The sequence below is a fragment of the Antechinus flavipes genome, chromosome 2 (assembly GCF_016432865.1).
Source record: "Antechinus flavipes isolate AdamAnt ecotype Samford, QLD, Australia chromosome 2, AdamAnt_v2, whole genome shotgun sequence".
NCBI classification, from domain to species: Eukaryota; Metazoa; Chordata; class Mammalia; order Dasyuromorphia; family Dasyuridae; genus Antechinus; species Antechinus flavipes.
Window position 1 is genome coordinate 640,629,992 of NC_067399.1, and position 16,085 is coordinate 640,646,076.

The following is a 16,085-nucleotide window of genomic DNA, read 5'->3' on the forward strand; positions in this document are numbered from 1 at the left end:
ACCTTCACACACCAACTGACCAGTATCTATTTTTCTCATCCAATTTTCTCTTCCTGACTGATACCTCTACTTCATCTTCTGAACCCAAAGCAGAGGCCTAGATGGGCCCCGGGCTCCATCCTCCTTGCTCCCACCGTTAGAAGGACCAGCCTCCATTCTGGGCAAGAAGCCACCAGAAGAGAAAGGACACCCTCTCCCTGCGGAGGCTGCGAGCGGGGGAGATCTCTGGGGAGGGTCTGTTCTGGTCTTAAGCACTGGAGCGTTTCTGCATTATGGGGATGAGATCAAAGGTTCCCACCAGGGCCTGCTTCATCTGCCTTTCTGGACTCTGGAGAAGCAGGTGCCTCTTTGGCTGGGCAGCCTCCAATCCTGGACACGAATCTCCCTGCCCTTTATTCTGACCACACTTGGTTGCTCAGACTCAGATGAGATAGAAATGATAAATTCTACTCCTACAGGCCCTCTTGGGAATGGCCAGCTTTCAGCTTCAATCAAATTACACTGGAATGAGAGTCAGGGAAGGCGTGTGGGGGAGAGGTGATCATAACAGAGCAGAAAACATTCACCAACGTTTATCATTCCTGGAAGTCTTTGACCACTGGCACTTATCTCAGTGGCTTGATACATGCAGCAGTCACTTAATGCTTGTTGATGGATTGACTGATTGATTTATAAAATCCTGCAAGTTTTAACCATATGCCAACTTTACATTTCTTCATCTAGTTTTCTGTAGGGTGCTTCTAGATCTTCCAAAGCTGTCATGGTATTCTAGAGAAGGGTTAGGCAAATTACAATCCACAAACCAAATCCAGAATGCAGCCTGTTTTTGTGTGTCCAGGAGCTAAGAATGGTTTTTACACTTTAATATTAAAAATAAATATGCACATTTTTAAATACACCAAATGGAACTTTATTTTAAAATGTCAAAATTATTCTTAGCTCACTGGCCATGAAGAGAGAAGTATTGTGCCAAATGGGGTCATTCATTTATTCATTCAAAAATTCTATTTATTGCAGGGCTGGTTGAATATCAGGAAAACTATTACCATAATCGACCATATCAATAACAAAATCTACAGAAATCATGTGATAATCTCAATAGATGAAAAAAATTCTATTCACTCATTAAAAAAAGATTTATTGAGAATTTGCTCTGTGCATGACACCCTATCCAAATCAAGCAGGGACTTGGTGTTGCCTTCCTAGAGCTCACAGTCTATGTGGGAGAAATGATATATTGGTGTGAGCCAATTAAGAAATAATACCATGTGGTATGTGCTGTGAGACAAAGTTTCCAGCCAATAAGGGTTTCAAGAATCAGAATCTCAATGTCCACTGAGGTCTCCAAGGTCCATTTGGATTTTTCTCCCCTTCCTTAATTGTATGGATAGGTTTCAGAAGGTCTGTGAACTTGGACGGGAAAAAAATTAAATCTTTATTTTCTCTAAACTTTGGTTTTCTTAGTAATTGTATGTATTTTGTTTTATGCATTTAAAAACATAATTCTGAGTCCATAGGTTTCACTAGACTCCCCAAGAAATCTGTCTCACACATGTGTGCACATCACACACACACACACACACACACACACACAGAACTCCTGCTCTAGTCCAACATAATACAAAGCTTCTCAAATTCTCTAGGAGTTCAGAGAACAAAGAAAATAAGCATTTATCCAGCACCTGCCATGTGCCAGGCACTGCAATAAGAACTTTATAAAAATCACCTCATGTGAGGTAGGTGTTTTATCATTTGCATTTTATTGTTCATTGACTTGCCCAGGGTCAGTTTTTAAGTATCAGAGGCAGGATTTGAACTGAAACCTAGCTGCCCTAGTGATCACTATTGGTTGAAATAAAAGTGAAAGGCCTCTCGAAGGAGGAGGCACTTGATTTGGGTCCAAAGCATGGACACAGTTTGGAACAGACTGAGTGAGGGTGGTCTAGATGGGCTCCCAACCAGATTGCAGAGATACTCTTGAGTGAAAAGGGAGCCGGGCTTTTCCCGAAAGGCACTGGGAAACCATGGAAGGTTTTGAAGAGGGGAGAGCTAGAGTAGAGCAGTACTTCAGGAAGATCAATTTGAACAGGTTATGAAGAGATTCCTGAGGGCTGGGAAACCAGAAAGGCGGCCTTTATGAGGGAATGAGCACCTAGCCCAGGCTGATAGGATGAAAATAGACATAAAAACACTGAGGAGTCCATAAGACAGGGTCATTATCTGGAAATGGGGAGATGGAGGAGAGGAAAAAGAAGGCTTCTTCTTTTTATCCTCCTCCTTTTTCTTCTTCTTCCTCTCTCTTTAGCAGTTTCTATAAAATTTCCCAATTATGTGTGTTTTATTTATTCATTTAATATTTCCCAATTACATTTATTTTTAAAAATTAACATTCTTCTTTTTTAAAATTTGAGATCTTAATCCTCCCCCTCCCTCCAGTTCTACCACATCTTGAAAAGACAAGCAATATGATACAGATTACATGTGTGAAGTCATGCAAAACGTATTTCCATATTAGCCATGTTGCGAGAGAAAACATACTACATCTAAAGAATAAAAGAAAGCACACTAAAAGGAAAAATAAAGAAAGTGAAAAAAGTGTGCCTCCATTTGCATTCAGAGTACATCAGTTCTCTTTTTAGAGGTAGATATCATTTTTCATTGTAGATCCTTTGGAATTATCTTGGTCCCTTGTTTAGATTAGAGTAGCTAAGTTTTTCATAGTTGATCATTGTTCTAATAGTGTTGTTATTCTGTACAATGTTCTCCTTGTTCTGCCCACTTCCCTTTGCATCAGTTAATGTAAAACTTCCCAGATTTTTCTGAAACCATCCTGCTCATCATTTCTTAAAATACAATAATATTCCATCACAATCATATAACACAACTTGTTCAATCATTCCCCAACTGATGGGCATCTCCTCAATTCCCATTTCTTTGCCACTACAAACAGAACTACTATAAATCTTTTGTACAAAGAGTTCCTTATGAGTTTGTTTGTTTCGGGTTTTTTTGGCAAGGCAATCAGGGTTAAGTGACTTGTCCAGGGAATCACAACAATTGAATGTCATGCATTTGAGGCTAGATTTTAACTTAGGTCTTCCCAGTTCTAAAGCTAATGCTTTATCCACTGTACCATCCAGCTTTTATTGAGAAACAGCCCTTTCAGCAAGTAGGCCATATTGCCTCAGGGAGACTGATTTCTGTTGGCCTTGTAAAGTATCACTGGCCACCTTGATCAAGAAGATAATTCTTCATGCACCTTTTTCAGTATTTTGTCCAAGCTGACACTGGCCACAGAATCAGGTGCTATCTAGTGAAAGAACTGAGGGTGCTTAGCCTAAAGAGGTAAAAGAATAGGGATGAGAGCTATCTTCATGTATTTAAAGGGCTATCTTGGACAAGGGTTATCCTGTACAAAGGGCTGTATCCTATATAAACTGGCTCTGTTTGGCCCTAGATGTGGGAGCATTGGATGGAAGCTGCAAAGAGGCAAATTTGGGCTTAAAGTTAGGAAAACTCTAATTACTAGAAGTGTCCCAAAGTCAAATGGGTTGCCTCCTACAGGGAGTATAAGAGTGGAGAAGGGGTCTCCCTTTCTTTTGAAGTCTCCAAGAAGAGATTAGGTGGTCATTAGATGGTATGTTATAATGGGGAATTCTTTTATGCACAGGTCAGAATAGATGGCCGGTCAGATCCCTTTCAAATCCATAAATTCTGGGATTTTGTGTTGGGTTTGTGTATTGAATTGGGGGGTGAGGGGTGATGCTTAGATGGAAGGGATAAAACAAGAAGGGGAAAGAAAGGATGGTCTGAGAAAATAAATGATCATAATTAAAGTTATGTCTTGGAAACTACTCTCTGGGATATGTACACCAGCCATTATTACTGGATGAGTTTCTCACTACAAGATGGAGACAGCTTCTCCAAAGTCATTTTTTTCATCTTTTCTAAAGAGTCTGAGCTGAAAGAAAATAGAATACAAGCAATATCCCCAAAGTCGGGGAGAAATAGGTCTCAGAACTAGCAGGGACCTTCAAGGTTCTTTAGTCTAGCTATCCAGGGTTTTTCTCCAATAGGGCCACAGGGCAGCTGTCTAGGAGTGCATACATTGGTGTTCTTCAAGTTCAAGACAACCTTATAAGTTAGACGGGCTAATACTCTTATTTTTCCTTTAATAAAGCATATTGAATTGATCTCCTTAGAATTTATCTGATCTTTTTTTTACTTTACAGCTCTAATACAGTCATTAAGGAAGATATTAAACTCTGTAGCATTCATAGGCCTAAAGGAAAAAGTTAAATGATGCATCATTCCAGTGTTGTTCATGATCCAATTCAATTTGACAAACATGTTGGAGGCACCATACAAGAGGGCTCACAGGGGCAATAATTTAAAAATACCGAATGTGAAAAGGAGGGACAGAGCGCTAACAGCTGACAGGTCCAACCCTCATGCAGAAGGGAGGACATGGGCTGTGTCTTAAGGAAGCTGAAGTTCTACAAAGCACAGATGAGAAGGGAGTGCATTTCAAAGGTCAGAGAGGACTTATGCAAAGCATGGGAGTATTGGATGGATATCATGTATGGGAAGAACTTTTGGGCCAGTTTGTCACTCAGTCAAAAAGCACTTATTCAACACTTACTAAGAACAGGACTTTGTGTTAGAAGAAGCTAAGAGATATAAAGAAAAGCGAAAAAACAGTCCTCAACTTGCTTACATTCTAATGAGGGACATAACAGGTAAATAAGATAGATACAGAGAGGATGAAATATAACATGGAAGGGGAAGGCATTAACAGCTGTAGGGAGAAGAAATTATGTCCTGAAGAAGATGAGATCTGAGCTGAGTCTTAAAAGAAGTCAATAAACTAAAAAGGGAGAAGGTAGCCCACTCTAGGCATTGGGGGCCAGCCATTTCAAGGGCATGGAGACAAAAGATGGCCATTACATTTGTGAAGGAGTAAGGTTAGTGAAGCCATATTGCAGAGTATGTGAAAGAGAATAAATTCTCAAAGTCTAGAAAAGTCAGAAGAAGCCAGGTCACAAAGAGCTTTAAATGCCAAACAGAGAAGTCTATATTTGTTCCTGGAAGTAATAGAGTCACTAGATCATACTGAGCACAGAAGTGGGGAGGGGCATAGAATTAGATCTAAACTTTAGAAAAATTACTTTGACAGCTGAATAGAGGATGGACTGCAGAGGGGAGAAAGTTGAGGAGGAAGACCAATTAGAAGGCTGTTGTCATAGCCAAAGTGAGAAGCGGTGAGCTCCTGAACAAGGGTAGTAGCCTATGTGAGTAGAGAGAAAGGAGTTATATATGGGAGATGTGACGGTAAAAACAATATTTGTCAATGGATTGGATTTGTAAGGTGAGGGGGAGGAATTGAGGATGACAGTGAGAATTCAAGCCTGGGGAGTACCGGAAAGATGATAGCTCCCTGGACAGTAATAAGGTAGTTCAGCCATGGGAGAATTTTGGAACTAAAGATGAGGAGTTCTGTTTTGGCTACGTTGCATCTGACACACTTACAGCACATCTAGCTTGAGATGTTCAAAAGGAATGCTGTTTTGATGCAAGGCTTGAAGAAATCAAACCAGCTCTATCTTGTAAAAAGCACTGATTCTGTGGCTTACAATTCTGTATAACTTTGTTTCTGTGATTTCAGAGAAATACAGTACCACAAAACGTTCTGGGAAAGCTTTTGCAGGAATACAGAACTGAGCATAAATGAAATGGGAAATGTTCTGTACATCTTGTGGTTGTACCCTTTCGTTTTGCCATACTCTGGTCAGTCATAAAGAAGAAATGCCCTTATTGCTCAAGATAATGTAACTTAATTTGTTCCTCATAATTGACTACAAGAAAGTTTTGATGACTATCATTCAATGGAGATTGTTATACAACTGCTTAATCTTGCTAATAAATTGATTTGATTGGGTTTTGTTTCCTCAGCCTTAATCAATTATATTTGCAAAAGACTGCAGCTCAGGAAAAGAGACTAAGACTGGTTATATAATCTGGGAATCTAAGATGGTTAAGTGGACAATCTTGGTTAATTGAAAGAAGATGAAATCATCAAGTAAATGGTACAGAGGAAAAAAGAAAGTGAGAGAGCCTTGAATGACCTCCATAGTTAGTGGATGTGATATTGATGTACCAACAAGGCAGATTGAGAAACAATGGGATAGAGAGAACTAGGAGTGAACAGTGTCACAGAAACCTATGGAAAAGAAAACATCCAAAAGATGATCCATTGTCTAAGGCTAAGGTTAAGGAGGATGAAGATAAATCAGGCAATTAAGAGTTAATTTTGGAGAGGACAGTTTCAGATGCTTGGGGTCCTCAAACTCCGGCCCTTGGACCAGATGCAGCAGCTGAGGACGTTTATCTCCCTCACCCAGGGCTATGAAGTTTCTTTATTTAAAGGCCCACAAAACAAAGTTTTTGTTTTTACTATAGTCCGGCCCTCCAACAGTCTGAGGGACAGTGAACTGGCCTCCTATTTAAAAATTTTGAGGACCCCTGTGTAGGAGGCTTGAGAAGAGACAAGGTTTGGAATAGCCACTATGGAGAAGGGGAATAGTCAATCAATTATGGAGGAACAGAATGTTTGTTTTTCCACAGTGAGTAACCAGTTGAGGTAACATAAATCGGTAATGTGTATAATTCAGTATGGTTTGGTGATTTCTTCCAACTCTGTTCAGTGACACATTATAAAGAGGAAAGGAAGAATAATTGAAAACTGAGGCTAAGCAAGGTATGGTAAGGGATATGGAACAAGGGATTGAAGAGTAGAAGATAATGTAAAATTGAACCGTGTCGCAATGAGGAAGGGAGAAGACTTTTAGCCTATGTATGGCCTCAGAAAGAATTAAGGGCTAGAGGGATCGGACATCAGGTAAGGTGAGGATGAAGGTGAGGGGTTAGGAGTTGTAAGGCCGAGGGAAAGGTAGAATGATAAAAGATAATGACCAGATAAAAGAATTTCGTAGGATTTCACATAGAAGTGGAGTATTGTGGGTGATGACAATACTGAAGGGGTAACCATCTCTAGCTGAGGGGAAGTAGAATAAATCATGGGAACTAAGTAAATCAAACAGCTGGGAAGCTGGGGAATTTGAGGGGGTATCAATGTGTATGTTGGAGTCTCCTTGTATGACAATAAGATATGAGAAGATAAAAGTTTGTGAGCCAAGTGCTGAATTCACTGAAGTAAGGAGAATTTCCTTGGGAATAATAGATAACAGCCACTAGGATCTGAACTGGGTAATAAATTTATTATAATAATAAATTTGTCTAATAGTAATAATAAATTTAATAAATAGTAGTGTAATAAATTTATGATGGTAATAAATTTGGATAGTATAACCCTCAGAGGAAGAAAGATTGGTTAAGGAGGTAGAGGGAGAGTTTGGAAGTGGCAACGGAGAGCAAGGAGTGTTTTAACTCCACTATCTTAGGTGAGCAGAAAGTGGAATAGGGAAAGACAATATGAAGTGGTTTTAAATGTGAAACCAAGAATTTTGTACTTTATTTTAGAGAAAAATGGGAAACATTGAAGATATCTTGGGAGACAGGGGAGATGTGACTTGCTCAGATCTGTGTTTCAGGATTATCCACTTGATAGCTGTTGGAGAACGGATTGGACAAGGGAGAGGCTATAAGCAGAGAGGCCAATTAGGAAGACATTAGGAGAGAATGTTAGGCAGCTATTATGTTCTGATCTCAATGAACCTTACCAGTGTCCTACTAATCCTATCATCCTCTGAGGAGGAAGAAACAACTGTTATTTCCATTTAAGACCTGAGGAAACTGAAGCGGTGCAAAGCTGCCCAAGATCAAGCATGGCCCGGTGCACGGCCCTGGGCACACAATGCCACCTTGGGTGGCATCCGCTTGCGCCCCGTCCTGAAACACCAGACGCCAGGCCGGGAGCTTGGGAGTCTGTTTCAGACTCTGCTGCGGGCTTGCTGTGTGACATCACCCAGGCTGCTTTCCCTTCTCTCTGCCCCTAAGGCCTCACGTGAGAAAGGGGACACCCGCTCCTTCTTACTTCCTCCTTTTCTGGGGAAGCTACAGTTCTGAGAACCTTAAACTTTCTAAGGGTGTTGCCCTTGCTGTGCTGTGACCTAGTTGTCGCTCTTCATTCTCAAGGACCAAAATGACATCCCGTGTTGCGGTTGGGTTAGTATGTCCGGCAGTGGCCGATCAGACCAACACGAGCTCAGAATGCTCTGCCACAGTCGGACACAAACAGTCCTGATGCACCTTTGGGGAGGACTCCCTAATTCTGTGCGTCGTGCATTTCTTCTGAGCTACTTTGCTCACAGAGTGCAGCACCTTCCTGATGAGGGCACGCCGTGCTGGGCGGTCCCGTGCCAGCGTCTCCCATGTCACGCAATCAACTCTGAAGTTCTTGAGACCTTGAAGTGTCCTCGTCGCCCGTTTCCTGACCAGCTTGTCCTTGCCCTGTGCGAGTTCTCCATGAGAAGTCTTTCTGGCAAGCGCCCATTTCGAATAGTGGCCAGCCCCACGGGGCTGTGCCCTCTGCAGTCGAGTGAAGTTGTAATGCCAGAGAAACTGAGGCAGGAGAGAGATTAGAGAGTTTTTAATATTTTATTAATGGGAGAGTAAGATTGACTGGACAGGACTCTAGTCTCAAATTATCCAGTCAGAGATAAAGATATACTGGGACCAAGGAATTCATGTTGGTCCCAGGTCTGGAGGAGACTGTCATCTCAAAGAATCCAGCGTCCAGCATCCACCGCCAGCCGCCATTCTCCAGCAATGAATGGAGAATCTCTAACCTTTATATACCTTTTGGAGACAAAGAAGAGGGAAAGAGTAGGAAAGAGCGGGAAGCCCAGCTGGAAAAGGCTGTGAATCAAAGAGGAACCCAGAGACAGGATGTCTGAATACCCAGAGATAAAGATGTTAGTGAAATACCCTGGAATATTTTAGAGGGATGTTGTAAATTCTCAAGGACAGAAGATAATCAGGAAGTCTACTCTCTTGTTTATCTTGCTTGGGCTAACAATTTATATCCTTAGACTAATTGGTCCTCAGCCTTCATGGACCAGAGGGAGATTTACAGCTTAGGGGAGTAATTAGGAAGACTGAGACAAGGGAAACTTGTACAAGGAAACTGAGTCAGGACAGTTAAAGAGAACTGTGGCATAATAAAGTGTGTGGCAGGTTAGTTCGAGAAAGGACCTGGTGTCTCATGCGATCTTCAGAATCTTCCTAAGACAATCCAAATGGAAGCGATTCGTTTTCCTGGCACGGCGCTGGTGCACTGGCCACACACCGACGAGTTCAGCCCAACAGTTGTGTAGATTTTCAGTTTGATAGTCGGTCTAATACCTCGCTTCTCTCTAAACTGTGACATAAAAACGCTTAAGTTTTGTCCCCCTTTTAAAGATGAGGAAACTGATACTCTAAGAGGTCTAATTACTTTCCTTTGGCACATACCCTGAGGGAAGGATGTACCAATTATTTTATCCACCCGCATCAGTTTCTTAAGATAAGGAACCAATAACCCAAGTGTGTCTTGCTTGGAAACAAGAAGACAAATAAATTGTGTTTTGAGATCTCCACTGGGCTGAGGAGACCACAATTTAATGTTACGTGGGGAGCTGACCACAGAGACAGAAGAAGATTGCAGAAGTCTTCTTTCTTCCTTTTGCAATGAGTCTCACACCCCTACTCTCATCCCACTGGTTTTACCACTGAACCCCATCCTCCTTCCAGGCACAGCAAAAAACCATTGAGTTAGACTAGCCCACATGCCACAAAGATGCTTAACAGACCCAGAGGCAGGGCTTACTGTCACCTAAAAGCTCCCTTTGACTTGCCACAAAGCATACATTTTCCCCCTTTGGGTTTTTTTATATTTGGGGTTTTTAAAAATACTCATTTATTACCTCTCCCTCAACTTTTCACCTTACCATCAATTGAGCAATAGTAATAAAATAAATTAAAGCTGTCATAGTAAATGTGTCTAGTCCAGCAAAACAAAATCTCAAATTGTGTTTCAATCTGCATTTTAATTTCCTCACTTCTCTGGCAAAAGGTGGACTGCTGGGTTATTGGCCAGTGCTCAGGCTTCCTGCTTGATCCCTGCATTTAGCTGAGTTTCTATAGGATTCCCTTGCATTTTCAACTCACTTTTCTAATAGAGAGTAAGAAAAGGGTGGCTAGCCTTCTGCCAGGGATACTCATTCCCTTTACTTCTTTTCATCCTGGCCACAGGTCAGCACACACTATCCATCCATTTGAACTTTTCAGAATAAAAACTACATAGTTCTCTTCAAAGCAACCATTTGTCGTTGCTGTTTTTTAAAAGGAATTTTTGGGTTATTTTCTCCACTTTTCCCTTTCCCATCATTCCAATTTTCCCCAGGTCATTTCCAGATTTCTCTCAATGAATTTGTTGGAAAAGCACTTTTGAGCAGTTCTCCTTAAAGGACTAGCTGAGAATCCCCCGCCTCAGGTCTGGCAGATGAGCTCAGAACCCCTGGAAATCTTCACAGGGCCGCTCCAAGCTCTCAGCCGATTCCAACCACCCCCGACACAAAAGCTCTCCCTTTGCCTTTGCGGGCATCTCGACGGCCTCCCTCCCAGCAGGGACCACTTTTGTCTCTGCTGGTCACCAACCTCATTGCTTCAGGAGGCCTCAGCAGTTGCTGCTTTGCCCACATAAAGACAAGGGCCCTCTGAACTCTCACTGTTCTTCCAAGAATGCCCATCACCTCGTGGGAGTCCACTACAACCTCCCATCCCCAGAGTTCTGTTATCTGGGTCAGCAGGCAAAGGGGCAGCCATGTGATGCTGACACACAAGTCCCAACAGGAGGGCAATGTGTCCTGGAGCCACGCTTCTGCAGGAGGGCTCTGGGAACTCTCCAAGGCATCAACCCAACCCCTGCACCCCATGCCCACCCACTCTAGCTGGGCCAAGCCTCCCTTCACCATGAGTCAAGGGCAGAAGTGAGCGCCAGTGCATGACCTCAAGGTCTCCTTACAGAATAGCGGGGTTCCGCCTGGGAGTCCTCAGCACAAACAGGCCCTTCCTCCCAGGACCTTGCTCATCCAACTCCCTTCTCCTCCCTGACCTGCTGCTTTGGCCACCACAACAAATGCTCAAGGGAGAGAAGGGAGGGAGAACTGGGTATCCACATTTGTCTAGGGCCAGATTTCTCAAATGGGCTTTAGAAAAAATGGATTCTAAGAAGGCAAGGACGGTTAGGGTCAGGTTGTGGACTCCTCCCCTTCCCAACGACCCAGAACTGACTTCAAGGACAGGAGATACACAAGCTCTTCCACCCAATTTCCAAATGCCTGTGACTTTAATGGAAGGGACCCTTGGGTATGTTTCCATTGTCACCTCCCCTGGGATGGCCAGGCTAGTCCCAGCCAGCCTCCCTGATGTTTTCACTACCCACTAACTATCCACTAGTCTGTGGGTAGCTTCATGAATCTGGGGGAAAACTTACCCTTTATTTAAGCATTTTAGGTTTCCTTTGTAATCCTACATTTTATGCATTTAAAAATGTTATTTTGGAAAGAGGTCTATAGGATTCTCTGGGCTACCAGAGGGGTTTGTGATATCAAGAAGCTCTGCTTGACAATAGCTTTCTTTGAGAATTTCCCTATCAGACAGGAGTAGCTCTGGAGCTGAAAGGGGCCTTAGAGAGGAGGGAACTGAGTCCACAATTGAGTGACCAAGCCCAAGTCATGCCAGTGGTATCAGGTCCCCCAGCACCACATTCAGAGCTCTTTGTGCTGCCTCATGAAAGCCGCCAGTCTTGAAGCTGACTCTCTCTAATACAAGGCTTCTTAAACTTTTTCCACTCACGACTTCTTTTTGCTCAAGAACTTTTTATGTGGCCCTAGGTATGTAGGTTGATAAAACAGGCAAACAAATTAAGCATTTGTAGATAAAAGTAATTTTTCATAATTTCACCCCCTCACTTTGTTATACAACCCCATATGGGATCACAACCCAGTTTAAGAACCTTTGCACTAACACACCTCCAAAACTACTGACCCAATAACTACCAACACTCTCCCCAACCCAAACAGGTATCTTCCATTCAAGTCAGACCGATGGTCTCATCATTCATCCTATTATCTTTCCTTCAGAATGTTCCTCTTGCCTTCAATGCATTCTCACCTCCCCTGTCTATCCTACCCAGACAGAAGGCCCAGTTCCAGACTCAGCTGCCCCCAAGTTCGCCCTCCCCTTTGGACCCTGCAGCAGGTAGGGTCTTAGGTAGGCTTAGATAACACTTAGATATAGGTGAGCAGATCTGCCATCTCATCTTGCAGGTTTTGCCCCTAGCAATGCTGCTCAAGCTCTTCTCTTATCTTGTTCCCTAATGTGTGAATCCAATCATTCTGGGTAGGTTTTAAGGTCCTCAAGGGCAGAGACCATTGATAATGCTTCTGTATCCCAAGAGTACCTAGCAGAGGCTGAGGACATAACAGATGTCCACTGACACCTGGCGACAAACCATTTGCATCTCACTGTAGGTACAAACAGATCTCTGGCGGCGGCGGCTGCTGCCAGGGCCACTCGAGTGCCTAGCTGATGGAAGCCACAGCAGTTACATAAAAGAACCTGTGGATGATGAGCCATACTTTTTGTGCTCATACCGGCCTTCCTGGTAGGGTCCACAGAAATCTAGGGAGGGGCCATGTACAGAGAGAACATAACTGTTCTCAATTCTAGGATGAATTCAGCTAAAGCCCTTGAGATTTTGAAAGTCATAGCTAACATGCTGAGCCCTGGTTTTCCTCTATTTATAAGGCAGCCCACTCCTTTGGAAAAGAAAGGACACCAGTCAAAAGATTGGTCTTTACCCAAAGGGTAAGCTAAGCTAAGTAAGAGGAAGCTAAAATCCCCCAGTACCCTTACTTTCTGGACACCAGGCTTCCCCAACCCTCTATCTGAGAAATCCAAGCCTCTGGGGAATGTCCCCCTCCTCAATTTCAATCAGGCAAGTTTTTAAAATGAGCACTTCTATTGTTGGTTGAATGAACTTTCAGTAATTTGGTCAACCATTCCTTTCTTTGCCCATTCAGTGTAAAGATGGGTCTGAAAATCACACTATCTAAGGAAGGGTTGGACAATCTGAGGGTTGTGGCTTAACCCTGGAAAAGAAAAGCCACAAGAACGAGAGAGGAGCACCGTGTTCAGATACCCAAAGGACGGTCCCGTGGCAGACGGAGCAGCCCCACCGGTGTGCGGGTCCAGAGAGCCATTTGTGCCAAGGACTGAGGAATCGGGAAAGCTCCACGGGAGCAAACTTCAGCTGAAGGGAAGGACTTTCTAACCTGGGGAGAGCCATTCCACAACTTCCTTATGAAGTAGGGAGCTCCCTGGCCTGGGAAGAACACAGCAGTACATGGAGAGGGGACCTGTCAGGAGCCTGGAAGACCTGAGTTCAAATATCATCTTAGACTCTTCACCATATAATATGCAATCCAGGCCAAGGCACCTACCCTCCCTCAGGGATGGAAAAGGAACATGCCCATGCCTGTGAAATCCCCAACTTAATTACAATTTGGAGAAAGGAAGAAAGCAATAGCTCGAATGACACTGATTTTCTACTTCATTGATCCCCATGTCCCCGTGCTCCTGATCAAGTGAACTATCAGTGTTCTTTTCTCAAACAAAAGCAATGCAATTCTCTTTCATACTTGGGTCCTACATGATCTTACTCCACTGGTACAATTTTATTAAGCAAAGAAGTAAGAGGTTGAAAAGGGCAGACCGCTGTGGACAGTGCTGATTTCCCCACGTGACCACTCAGGGATGAGGCCTCTTGGCCCACAAATCTTGTTCCTGAACCTTCTGGTACGGTCCCCATAGCCGCCACCTCTGGGACTAGAAGTGGGAAGCCAGTGTAAACTTCAGAGGAGAGGGAGGAGAACAAGACCTTCCCCGTGGGGTAGGGACCAAAAGCAGAATCCCAAGTTTGCCAGCTGGGGAGGTGTGGAGGCCTTCACACAAACTGGGGGCTTCCAGAGAGTGATGCAGAAGGAATGGCGAATAGGGAGGACCCCAGTGTGGGAGTCCTGGGCTCTATTCCTCCATGCAATGGGCTGAATCCCATGCATGGCACTCCTGAACATTCGAGGGCACAGGGAAACCTGTGCAAAGTTGGTGAGGAATTCAATCCTCACCCAAAGATTTTCTTTCTCTGTTTTTCACCATCCCCACCCCTTTTACTTTTCCAAATCTCTTCCTAAAGGGTAGTACAGCTGAATACAAGGACCATTTTGCTGGAGACATGAGAGGGCCACTGTCCTAGGCAATAAGAATGTCTGCCTACCAAGCCAGCCTTCCCTCAGGCCAGAGTTTATCAGGTAGCGCCATATTTGCAGACTTTCAAAGTGAGGCTGCTCCTCTAGGAAAGGATGGTTTGTCATATTCCAATTAAGTAATTAAAAAAACATTTACTGAATACACGTTAAATGGAGGCACCATGATGGCACCATGGGGCGATAGGGAGGTGGAAGACATGATTTCTGGTTTCAAAGGAGAGAAGCAAGATAAGAGCAGAAACATTGTGTTCCCTGATCTCAAAAGGGGTCTGGGTCCTCAGGCTGTGAAACAAGATATCAACCCAATAGCAGGGGTTCCAATAGCGTTGTGGATCTCTAGCCAAAAATGAGGCTAAAATTAGTTCCTACATGATGCACATAATTCTTTTATCTCAATTTCTCAATCTTCCAAAGTATATAAAACACTGCAATGGACATCAGCCTTTCCACTTTCCATGAAAACAATCCAAACCTCCATTAGAGAACCTGATTTTCTTGCACAGAGGCAGTATTAGGGGAGGGAGGCTGGCGAGGACCACCATTGCAGTCCCATAAGAACCCCCAAAAGAAAGCCAAATGGATCCCTGCTCCTCTGTCCTGGGTGGCTCCTTTGTTCCTGGGAAGGTGTACAACACTCCAGGGTGGCCCCAGATCAGACCTGAGCCTGAGAAGGAGGGAGTTTCCTCATCATCCTGGCTTCTTCCAGATTGCATATGGCCTGGATATGACAGTGCACTCAGGGGCTTAGTCAGGACTCCCCCCAGTACTGGACCCTCCTGTAGAGTCTTTGTCAGTGCACGTGCTTCTTCTCTGTGGAAAACAGGTTGGTGCAGGGGGGCCATTTCTTGGATCAACTCTGGTGTAGCAAGTCCTGTTCCAAAAGGATTTCTTTCACTTTCCCTAAAATCGTACAAACTTCAGCCATGGCCCCCAAACCTGAAGAGCAAAAAAATCCAAAGTAAAATAAGTCTGGGATCCTGCAAAGACTCTTCTAGACTAAGGAGAAGTGACATTCACATATTCTGCCATATACTGGTAGCTTTTAATGAAGCCACATGAGCATCTCCAAACACCAGGACTGGAAAGGGAGCCAAGGGGAGCTCTAGTCCTCAGGCTAATCCCAACAGGTTGCTAACCAGGAAGCCGATGAGGATTATAAATCCTTGCAGAGACCTGCATGGAGCTCTGCCCTGACCATCCCACATCTACCCCCTCCCCATCCCTGGGACTCCCCAAGGACTGGAGGCAGAACAAGCTTCCTGAGACAGAACAAATAGAACAAGTGCCGGGGGTAGGGCCAGAGTGAGGAGCTCTTGAGACCTGACCTTCATCTCCACAGGCAAGTTTCTTAGCCACGCAGGGGATCTCGATGTAGCCAAAGCCCTTCAGCTGCTCCACATGCTGGGCTGTGACAGGATGCTCCCACATGGCGGTGTTCATGGCTGGGCAGAAGAGGAGGGGCTTTGTTCGGTCCCAGGCCCGGATGACTGAAGTCTGTGAGGAAAGGAGACAGATTACCACTGATTCTTGCCATAAGACCTTTGCCTCCAGTCAGGTGCCCATTGATCCCCTACTCAGGCAAAGGTCAGTTCCATTGCCCAGAATGTCTCAGTCTGGCCATATGACACCTGCTAACTAAAGTCCTGCCTCTTCACGGACCCTCTGCTCTCACAGACGGCAGCCCGTGGGCCCAGAACACCTTCTCCTCCTGCCTCTGCTCAGCTAAGCTCCCTCTGTCCTTCAAAGCCTGACTCA

At 44.1% G+C, this 16,085-nt stretch overlaps 1 protein-coding gene across 5 annotated transcripts in view; it reads right to left on the minus strand.

Moving 5' to 3' along the window:
• Positions 1-13,720: 13,720 nt before the first annotated feature.
• PPCDC (phosphopantothenoylcysteine decarboxylase) overlaps positions 13,721-16,085 on the minus strand; it is a 58,037-nt gene continuing 55,672 nt past the window's right edge. For all 5 annotated transcript variants that reach the window (XM_051982225.1, XM_051982224.1, XM_051982221.1 and 2 more), the window contains 2 exons: positions 15,656-15,824; positions 13,721-15,266 (listed from right to left, as the gene is read on the minus strand). In XM_051982225.1, coding sequence (XP_051838185.1) covers positions 15,181-15,266; positions 15,656-15,824 — 255 coding nt within the window. In that variant the 3' untranslated portion in view covers positions 13,721-15,180. The remainder of the gene's footprint in view (positions 15,267-15,655; positions 15,825-16,085) is intronic.